Source organism: Phaethon aethereus (assembly GCF_964289735.1).
Source record: "Phaethon aethereus genome assembly, chromosome: 16".
Lineage (NCBI taxonomy): Eukaryota > Metazoa > Chordata > Aves > Phaethontiformes > Phaethontidae > Phaethon > Phaethon aethereus.
Window position 1 is genome coordinate 10,894,013 of NC_138592.1, and position 11,409 is coordinate 10,905,421.

The window sequence follows — 11,409 nt, forward strand, 5'->3', positions numbered from 1 at the left end:
TTGAACTGCATTGGGCAGCCATGGCTTTTGGCATTAAGTGGGACAAAAGGTAGCTGCATACTGTATATACAAGTACTTGAATTTATACTCTTGCAAATGGGTGTTACAAACCCTGAGGTATCTTCAGGAACTGAGTGAAGTGGTTTTTTTTGTTAAATCTCCTTTTGGCATGAGTTAATTGTAGTGTAATTCAAATGAATAATTTTGCCTTCTGTTGTATGTGGGCCTAGAGGTGTTGGTTAAGTGTACATCTTATTTTGACAAAATTTATTTTTATATTGCATTTTATAAAATGGAGTGGTCAAAATGTGTAATTTTATGATGCATGTCAGTGATTAAAGACATTGTAACAGCTGCTAATTTGATATTTTAAATATGTTTGCCTCGTGTAATCTTGGGGTGTTTTATTGCAGAAGTCAATAGTGACATATACTTAGTAACTGTGTGTTTGGTGTGGAACTAAGTATAATTGCCACAGCATTACACTAGGGAAAAAAAAGTGTTGCTTTCTACTGCAACAGTTTACTTGAGCAACTTCAAGGAATAGGATATGACATTCCAAGAATCACATGGAAGATGCTGTTTGTTTCCAAAGAAACATAACATGACTTACTATTTGCTGCATGGAGAAAATGTTCAGTCACATCCACCAGGACAGTCCAGCAGCTAATTAGCATTTTAATCGTTGTATGTAGTATTTTGCATTGGAGAATAATTACTGCTGCTTAACACTTCTCAAGGGAGCTGGGACAGTTTCAGTAGTTAGTCTGCTTTATTCAAATCCATTTACAGTGCAAATGCCTTAGTGCCAATAATAACCATTTTGTGTACATTATTTCTGTAAGCATATTAGACAAGTGAAATCAATTAGAAGCTCTATTTTTCCACCATAATCATAAAGTTGTTTAAGCTGGTCATACACTTACCACTCAGTATAATTGGCAAACATGCTGAAAGAGAAGTTGCCTCTTAGAAAGGGCAGGTTTGTTCTTAAAAGGAATTAAGAGTTAATCTGTTTTTCAACATCAAGGTTTGTTCTTTTGGTGAGGAATAAGGGGCTTTTTTTTGCCACAAAACAGAAAGGTAAGTATAAAATAAACTTTTGCAGTGGACTGTAGAAATCAAGCAGCATGGCTTACACTTCCAGGAACTGAAGCATTAGCATACTAGTGCATTATGCTGAATATAATTGTTTTTAAAACATATTACTTCATATTTAGCTAAACATTACTTCTATTCAATAGAAAAGTTGTGGCTATTGTACAGAACAGGTATTTTTCTTTTGTGCTTTGACAGCACAGCTATAGTGAATTTTAAAAATGCAGTAATAAGATAGATAACCATGACTGAAGGTTAAAATAGAAAGGATAACTGATAATAATTTTGATCCTGCATCAAGCATTATGCAATACATACATACATAACTTTCTATCCACCTGTGTGTTAATAGCAACATAAGAAACAGTAACACAGACAGTGTAACTAAAGCAATACATGAACATTTTGGCTTTCAGCAAGAAACTTTTTTTTTTCTCCCCACTTTTGTACGCTTAGACAGATGCAGCAAGTTAACTGAAGTCCCTGTTAGTAAGGACAAGAGGAGCCACTAAGGTCCAAAGATAAAGAAGGAGACAAACCCAGCTGGAGGTTATCTTCACCCACACGGCTGGCCACTTACTTGTCATTGTCTTAAAATCTGCATCAGGGCTAAAAAGTAAAGAAGTAAATTAACAGATGTAGAAGGCATCTTCTGCAATTCCTTGCTATCTATCTCTCATATGAATCTGAAGTTGGAACAATGCAAGAGCCTTTGCAGGAGGAATACAGCAAGACAACTAAACCAGCAATTTCCCAGTTGCACATGTTAATGTGCTACTCTTAAAGGAAATCTTTCAGTGAGCTGTGCACTAGATTCCTGATGGCTGCTGCCCTGTAAGCATATTTGCTAATTTATACAATATGGCAGTCCTGGGGAAAGTAGCAATAAGCTGCAGCAGCAGAGGATATGTCCACGTGCTCCCAACAGATCTAGGGAAATCCATGTAAGTAAGTGGCACGTATGGCTGTCCCTGCACGTCCTTCCCAGGGTGAAGAGCCAGTAACATTAAGCTGGCCTCTGACAAACTTCCCAGGAGGCCACCTTGAGCCAGTTTCATATATACCCTTCCTGCTGCTTGCACATCTGAAGGATGGTGACCACACTTTCTGTCCTTGCAGCTGTGAAGCAGTCCACAAGGACTACAGCTGATGATCTTGTCTTTTTGTACATCTTTTTTTACATCTTACTTGGCAACACAAAATTGAGAAGGTACAACTCCAGAGCAACTGGCATAGGGACAGCACCTTAACCAGCTGGGCAGGAGTCTCCTACCCACCTAGAAACACTGGCTGGCACATACAGCCCATCACTTTCTGTCTTGCTCTTACCTGTACCAGTTCGTGAGTGTCATCATGATGTAAAGAGAGGCAAGAAAGAGCATGAAGTGAAAGAAGGTGTAGCTGTACTGAACACCATCCTTCTCGTTATCCATGACACGGCGCACTTCTCCTTCCTCTGCAGCCCCGCTGCCTGTTCCCACAGTCTCCTCCAGAATGGCACTGTCACTCCCAGACAGCGTCAGCTTGTTCACCTGGCTGTTACTTGAAGAGCGGATGCTACAGTGTAACCCAAAGATAGACATGGTTAAAAACTCCCTTTTCAGTTAGCTATGTTTGCTAATAAAGCAAGCAACAGACCACAATGAATGTCTGGGACTAGCAAATAACATTTTTTTAAAATCCATCTGGAAACACAAGGAAGGTCCTTAGAGATTTGTTTTCATCTGAGCTTCTGTTAACCTAATTAAACAGGGTTCCCAGTCCAGGTCTCATAACACATTCTGTTCTGTTATCTGGATTGGGCTAATAAAGCCTATCATCCACAAAACAGAATGCAGTTTTAATAGCCGTATTTGGGCTTGGGCCTGTAGACCGTAGCTGGATATTGATAAATGCATGTACATTTTCTAGACCCAGATTCAAACAAAAAAGGCAGACAAATCACAATTGTTTATCATTTGATAGTAGTGCAGATCCTACCTGGAATACAAGAGGCAAAGGACAAAGATAACCAATCCAACAACACTCTGGGCATCCCACCACTGTAGGGACTTGGGCGGAGCTGGAGTAGCAGGTACAACAGTGGTATTTGCTGGACCAACTGTGGGTGTAGCTATCTGGGTAATGATGTTCAGCAAACTCGGGTTACAGCTTCGTTCTGAAAGGGATTTCAAGGTAGATTAAAGAGAGGTGAGCTTTGACAGCATTTAGCTAAGAAAAGATGACAGATAAGCTTACAATTTTTCATTCCTTTTAGCTGCTGATCTCTTTGATTCCCCAGAGGCAGTAATGGCACAGAATATTTTTCCTTCCTGTGAGCTAGGCAAGGGTGTAAGAAATAAAATCAGAATGCCCTGACACTTCTCTTTCCACTCACAAGCACCTCAGTTTAGTTCTGGAAAGAGGCAAGTTGATGGTTCCAGTAAAGGCAGCTTTACTGCCTCACTAGATTTTTATGGACACAGATCAGAAATCTCCACACTGTGATCTATTAATAACTGTTGAGGCTCATCAACAGCTTCTGATTTCACACCAAAATACGTTACTCAAGACAGCCTATTGCTTACCAGGCTCATTGGACATGGCTGACCAAGTGAGATACATGGTGTAGAGTGTGATAACAGAGGACTGGAGGAGGCCAGAGCGAGTCTGATGTTCCTGTTCAAAGACAGAATAGCAAGCCAAGATCAAAAGGGCAAGCTTTACCTATAGTGGGATAGTTTTACTCTGCTGCCATAGATTCAACAATTAACTTGAAAAACTTTACTTTTTAGAAATGCATGGGGCTTTGTTCTATGTTTGAAAGACTGGAAGAAACTTAGATTAATGCAATTTATGCATGAGCAACTCGTGGAAGGAATAAGCAAACCAAATCCAGTTTTTCTGTGCCCAAGACTCAGTTATAGGTTCTTACTGAGTTAATCCCAACTTGCTTAAGTTTTGTAGATCTGAATCTAGCATGTGATTTATTTGAGCAATAGCAGTTCAGAATCAAGTAACATGCAAGCTTCCTCTCATATTAAACATGCTTACCCATAATTTCAAAGCCACAGTATTAAGCTAATACATTCCCAGCTTATTTTGCTTTTCCCTAATGGATTTCTCTGTCCTGCCAGAACCTTCACTACTAAAACCACACCAGCAGTGCCCCACATGGAAACACAGTCCAAAATTATGCTAGCCAAAAAAAAAAAAAACCACTACCAACCAACCTATCTTCAGGAAATATGTCACTACATAGTGCATTGGTTTCAGAGAAAGATTTTTTTGGTAAATGTTCCTAGCTAGCATAGCTATGATGATAGCCAAATTTTAAAGTTCTTACGTCTGACTGAATTGGTACTACACCCTTCTTACCTCCCTGCTTTGTATGTCAGAAGAGAATAACAGAGAAAAATAATACCTGAACTTTTGGAAGGATAGAAACAATGGAGACAGCAACACACAGGATCATATTAATGCTTATGAAGAACTTGTTCTCAGTGCAGTCATCAGGCTTTGTGTAGAAAACATAGAAGAGCACAATAAAAACCACTGACAAGGCATAGAACAAGCTTGTACAGGACAGCAGAGCTGGAGGGAAAAAAATGAACTGTTACAGTACGCATGTAGTTTAACAGTACATCTAAGGTGATTTAATGACCAGCCACCACTGTAAAGACACAGTCCCTCTTCCTCACTGGGAAGCCTGGTTCAGAAAACTAGACTAGCAGAATGCAGGTTTTTTTTTTTTTACTAGGTATGGCTAAATTTCTGCTTTGGCTCACTAAGTAGTGTAGCTCAGAGGAAAAGCCAATGCTGCCACCAGGGGAGCAAGTCCTGCCTTTCAGCAGTAGTTTAATTGGTTTAACTGATGTCAAGCCACAGCATCAAAATGAGAGTGCTTTTTGCACACTTCTAATAGGCTATTTACAAGCCCTTAATTCCCCCTTCTATGCCAGAGGCCACCCATTTTCATTTCCATTCTGTCATGTTCTTTATAAGAAGCTACAAAATGCAGTTGCGGCACTCAGTTATGAGCAAAGAACCACAACAATTAGCACTTTGTAATTTAGTCGTCAGCTTGGGAGCATGAGCTGAGGCATGCTTTGTGTTCTACTGCAGCCGCTGTCATCAACTTAACTGACTTCCTGAGGACCTCAGCAGGGGAGGTGGCAAAGCAAAGTTAGAGTTGAAGAGATCCAGGCTACTAGCTCTGCACTCACACTGCAAACTAGCCACGTGTTGTTTATTATGACTGTCAGATCTGCTAATGACAAGCCTAGAATATTTTACATTTTATTTAATGAGAAAAAGGCAACACTGCAGCTATTAATTCCAAATGTTTACACGAGTGACTCAAGGAGACTGTGAAGTGTAATTCTAGGTATGTTTGCAAGCTAGTAAGTGATATTCTACAGAGTACTGGCCAGCGGAAACAAATCCTTTACAGGTTAAGATTCCTACCTGCATACCAACATTTAGAATTTCCCTCCTCCATTCTCTCAACCCAGCTCTCGTTCCAGGAGTGAGCAAAATCCACAAGAAGCACCAACTGGATAAGAATGAAGCAGAAGGCTCCACAAACACCAATAGCAAACCAAGCTAGAAAAGGGAGCAAGGAAAACAGGGTTAGCTTTCATCGTTTGCATGTTACCCCAGTTTAAAAAAAAAAAGTTCCTAATTTTACTGAAGACAAATAATGTAAAAATCTGAAACTATATTTAGAAATGCAAATACTGTTGGCCTCCATCCTGCAGAAGCATGCAAGGAGTCCCAGCTATTCAGGGGTGCAGCCTATGCTAGTCAAGCTGAGCATGGGAATGTTTAGCCCAACATGTTTTCAGAATGAATGCAAGATCTAACACAAGACACCTTTGCTTACATAAGTACCATCATGCCACATTTCTTTGAGGATTAACAACCCTTTCAAGTTCCTGTGATGTAGCCAGACAGCAAAGGTTTCTTGCACAGACTTTTCAGAGACTCCAGGGAAGTATTTAGCACTTGCCAGTGTTCCGAGCTGCCTCTAATCTAAATAGTGTCAGAAGGCTCAGCCCAGTAGTGATTGTGTCATTGAGCACTGAATTATTAATACTCAACACCTATGCACTTGAAAAGAGATTGCTTATTGCCAGAAGTTCAGTTGGTCACCAAAATACCGGATGAACCAAGATACTCTGAAGAAGTAGGACAGAATCTGTGTCTTCTACAAGATAACTTTCACTAATGCAACCATAGCCTGGTAAGTGTGTGAAAAGCTTTGAGTTTATTAAACAGAATTCCATCATTATGTATTAACTGTACCTCTTGTGAAAGGCCCTTCAGGAATGTAAAACGCTCCAACCATGATCGCCACAATGGCAGCTATTTTGAAGAACCAGAACCTTGAAAAGAAGATATAAGTTGAAAATATTGGTCTTACTCTGCACACCAGTAGTCATGTTTTACATGATCTGCAAGCAGCTTGCCGTACATAGTTGAGTGTCTAACAGAAATTTAAAGAAAAAAAGTTGTATTCAGTGGGATTACAGATAAAGATCTTCACCAAATCAGGGGGAGAGGGTGAAGAAACAGTCAATACATTGGAGATACGGACTGACAGAAATCTCAAAGTTCAAAGGCAAATACAGAGCATTGCACCTGGCTGTGCAACAGGACAGACTGGGGCTGACTGGCTAGAAAGCTTTGCTGAAAGAGGAATCCTGCTCCAGCAAATGGAACGTGAGTCAGCAGCTCAAACTTGCAGGGAGGAAGGCTAACTCTGTGCTGTTCAGCTTGGAGAAAGGAAAAAGGAGATACAATTGCTGTCTTCAGCTGCCTAAAAGAAAGATGTAAAGACAACAAAAACAGACTCTTCTTGCAGGTGCACAGTGAAAGGGCAAAAGGCAACATGTGCAAGTTGCAAAAAGAGAAACTACAATTAGATATCGCAAAAAATTGCATAGGTTGCCCAGAGAGGTCAAAGCATCCCCATCCTTGGAGACATTCAAAATTGAACTAGACAAGACCTCCAACTACCTGCTCCTCGTTGGTCCTGCTCTGACCAGGGGGCTGGATCAGCTGATCTCCAAAGGTCCCTTTCAAATGAAATGATAATCTAGTCACCTGGCTCTCAACTAACCCAGTTAAATCAGTGAATCAGAAATCTGAAACCAATTTATGCTGGACTACTGAGTCATACTGGCCTAGTGAATGACCCCATGAGTGCTGGAGTCAGGCAAGGAAGGGGATGTAAAGTAACTGAAATCCACCATCTCTGCGGAAACACAGGGGGTGCCAGGAGCACTGCCCTTTCGGTAGCTTTTTAAGAGACTTAAAGTGTTACTCTATTCAGTTCAAAAGAAACTGGAGGCTGTCAATGTATGCATAAACAACTTGCCACTGTGTTCAGCAAAGAAACTTCAGAGGAGAAAGAGAAGAAACAAGTCGGAAGGACCAGACAGCTCACACACATACCCATTGTGCACCGAGGCTCTTGGATCATTACTTGTTTTCACTTCTATCATGAGCAGAGAGAGGAGAAAGAAGAACACTGCCATGGCAAAGCTGATTCGATAGACAGCTCTGTATCCAACAAACACATCGCAGCTGACAAAACCATTCATATGCGGTATCCGAGTATGAAGCCCCTCATCACAAAATCCAGGTATCTGAGTAAAGACACATTTAGTTGTGAATTTACGTCTGTATTTGCAATTACATTCTTTAAGCACTCTCACAGCTAAGGCTCTTAGTTAGCTCTTCTGAGAGATCTGATAACAAAAGACCTTGTGCTTACCTGGCCTGCACACACTTTATTATTGTCTTTCTTTCCCCATGTCATCACTAAAAGCATCCAGGAAGATTAAGATACTAAAGCAGCAGGCCTCTGATAACAACTGGCCCTCTCCAGGTCTGGTCAGGTTTCAGAGACCAGGCACATACTTAAAAATGTATATTCACTGAATTTGCTATTTCAGCTAGAAGCTGTTCAGTACGTGCAGTCTTTTAACTCAGCGGACAAAGCATGACTGGGTGGTTGTATCTCTCATGTAATCTACTCCAAATAAAGAGAATGAATACTCAGTGGCACAAGTAATAGCTTTGCACACAGTTAGAAGGAGGTTTTTCCCTCCATACCTTTTTCAGCTGCTCTTCCATCCCTGGTGCCAGCATAATGCAGGCAAGAACAGTGCTGAGGAGGAGGAGGAAGGCATAGATAAGACGTGTCACTGTTGAATTCTTGCTGTTGGGACAACATCGGCACAGTAAACACGAGGCACCGCTGCACAGACAGGGAATCTGAAGGACAGAGACAGAAATAGTAAGTGCATTCCCCTCAGAGCTGACACCGGGTACACAACGGCACCAAGAGAGGAAAACCCGAACTCCATTTAGAGGCACCTCCCTCCCTGCCGGACATCCCAGATAAACCGTTTAATCTGCATTTCTGACTGACATCGCGTTTGAAAACACCCGTAGATAACCTGGCTTATCAGCCTGGGCTCCGCTCCCGGGGGGCCGCCGCCTGGCAGCGGCCCGCAGCGTGCCGCACAGCCACCGCCCCGCACGGGCAGGCCCCGTCTGTTAGCGGCCCGCCTCCCAGCCAGGGGAGGAAGGAGCGGGATAGCTACAGCCTGGCGCCCGCTCTGCCCCGAGGGGCCGAAGCCACCCACGGCTCTCCGGAGCTGGCGGGACCAGGCTTCTGCCCACCGCCCGCGGGAGGCGAGCCAGCGAGGACACAGGCCCCGGGGTGGGGGCCGGCCCCGGAGAAGGAGCATCACTCCGGGCTGGGCCCGCTCCCCGCAAAGGAAAGAGGGGGCTGGCGTGGCAGCACCCGCCGCCGCGCCGCCACTCACCCAGCTGGCCAGCGAGCAGACCCCCAGCGCCGCCCCCATGGCGCCGCCACCGAGTCCCCTCCGGCCACTTCCTGCTTTCGCCCCCACTCCGTGGCGTCAGGCGGCCACCGTCCAGCGCCGCCGCCCCTCATTGGCTGCTTCCGCCATGTGGCGCGCTCGGGGGCGGCTGTCCGCCAATGAGAAGGCAGAATGGATCCGCGCGCGAGCAGGAGGATGGGCAGGGACGGCGAAGGGCGAGGCAAGGGGAGCTGTTGTTTATGAACATTTCTTCCGCCTTCTCCGACGCGAGGAGGTCGTAAGGAGAAGGGACACTGATTGGGCGAAAGGGTCAGTGAGTGGGCGGTTCTTCCAGCAGCACAGCCAATGAACGAAGCTGCTCGGCAAGCCCGGCAGCCATTCAACACGTCCTTCTCTTGGCCCTCGGCGGTTGCCGTGGCAGCAGCGCGGGCGCCGCGGGTGCCATCCGGCATGGCGGCGGGGCGGGCCGGGCCTGTCGCCGGGGCCGTCACCAGCGCTCCCCCGGGCCGCCGCCGGCACACGCGGGATTTGAGGCCCAACAACATCACGTTTCCCTGCCCCTGTGTGCTAACGGCCTGCACGGCACCCTGGCGCGCCCTGTTCCCCGTGTGCACCGGGAATATTGACCCCCCTCCGGTTCTGGAGGGGACAAGGCGTTAGTGGGCGCGGTGACAAGCGTCACGTCCGTGCAAAGGTTGCGTTGAAGCTGTATGAGTTACACCTGCGTCACCGCTGAGGCACTGACCTCACCGGAGGGACTCTGACTTCCCCCTGAGGAAGCGGGCGGGCGGCTCCCGCCGCTTCACGCACAGCCCTGCACGGGTCACAGCTCAGGGGCTGGGGACACCACTGTTCCCTGCCCTGCCTGAGGCCCGGGGGCCTGCGTGGCCTCTCGGAGCTCTTTAAGAGGGGCAGAATCTAATTCATTCCCGTTCTTGTCCCATCAGGATAGGAACACAAGCGCTCGTGCTGCAGTATCACAGAATCATTAGGGTTGGAAAGGACCTTTAAGATCATCAAGTCCAACCATCAACCCAACACCACCATGCCCACTAAACCGTGTCCTGAAGTGCCACGTCCACAGGCTTTTTGAACACTTCCAGTGATGGTGACTCCACCACCTCCCTTGGGCATCCTGTTCCAATGCTTGACCACTCTCTCCGTAAACTCGCGTCATGTGGCTGCCCCTTTTATTCTGCGTGCTTTGCTGAGCACTGAACAGTGTCGGTGAGTCTTGGCCTGTATAGTGCTGCAACGGGGCTCTGGGTGGAAGCAGGAACGCTCACGAGCCGCTCAGAGGTGGGGTTTCTCAAAGAGACACTTCTGCATCAGTTCACACTGGGCTAAGTTCATATTTTTGGGGTGGACGGCTGTAAAAGCTAGAGATGTACTCCTTGAAGATGGAGGAAGAGGGAAAGGGACCCTGTGAAAAGAGACGTTGTTCTGCTGCCGCCCAGAGCGCAGGGGCCTCTCTGGTCTTAGATTACCAGCAGACTGCACGACTTGCTGTTTGGAGGACTTAAACAGCTGAGCGACCACACTGCTCATTGCTAAAGTCTGGGAGCAAATGAAATGGATGAGAGGTGGCTGTGAGGATATAACAGCAGCAAGAAGGTGAAAAAAGTTTACACAGAAGTTTAGGAAAGCAGTTCGGAGCTATTTAATTGGCATTAGTGTTGCAAAATATCAAAAGGCAGAGTCAGAGCTGACCAGTTTGAGTTACAGGACATATTCTGGCTATAGCAATTCCAGCTACTGCACATCACTTCCCACTGTGTCAGACCCTTCTTTCCTTCATGCAGTCCCTTTCCGAAAAACCTGCTTCCATCACAGAAAGGGACAAATAATCAGAATGACAGCTTTATTGCCATCTAAAATTGCCAAGAAATTACAAGCAGCATCCAGTAAACCAGCCACTTGTTTTCCACAGCAGCTTTAACACTCAAAGTATATGAACGTTATGTTAACAGTATCATCTTTCTTGTAATCAGCCTCATTCATGAAGATATACAGGCTTCTTTCAGAAAAAGATCACACCATAAATCATTGAAACTTTGCTTCCTTCAGATCATATATGAGTCTTTATGATCAATGTATTTTTATTATCCTTTTGGGTGCACCAGATGGATCTGTAAGAAGGCTTTTGCCAGACTCCTGCCACTTCACTGTTTATTCACATGAATGTATGCAGAATAAAGGCAGAATACAAAATTCTATGTTCCCTTCCAAGTAATCCTGAGTAAATAATTTCATAGGTATCTTACTATTACAGTGATGGAATTCAGCTAGATCACGAGTCTGAGAATGTTTTCTTCACAGGAAATTTATGAAACTAATAGTTTTGTTAAGTACTGTGGGATCCTCCACTGGATTATGCTAGGGAAAGACAAAGGATACAGATAAAAAAGCTTTTTCCTTCCACTGTCCACGTAACCAGAGATTTCTAAGTGCTCATTTTACTTCCCAGCATAAA

The 11,409-nt window shown here is 44.8% G+C and overlaps 1 protein-coding gene across 1 annotated transcript; it reads right to left on the reverse strand.

Moving 5' to 3' along the window:
* Positions 1 to 1,568: 1,568 nt before the first annotated feature.
* Positions 1,569 to 8,957, reverse strand: SERINC3 (serine incorporator 3; the record flags this gene model as incomplete). The annotated part of the gene is made up of 10 exons (XM_082007008.1): positions 1,569 to 1,707; positions 2,428 to 2,655; positions 3,079 to 3,256; positions 3,666 to 3,756; positions 4,502 to 4,671; positions 5,545 to 5,682; positions 6,385 to 6,464; positions 7,537 to 7,730; positions 8,200 to 8,361; positions 8,919 to 8,957. 10 exons carry the CDS (start codon positions 8,955 to 8,957, stop codon positions 1,569 to 1,571), a joined length of 1,419 nt encoding a protein of 472 aa, XP_081863134.1.
* Positions 8,958 to 11,409: the final 2,452 nt, after the last annotated feature.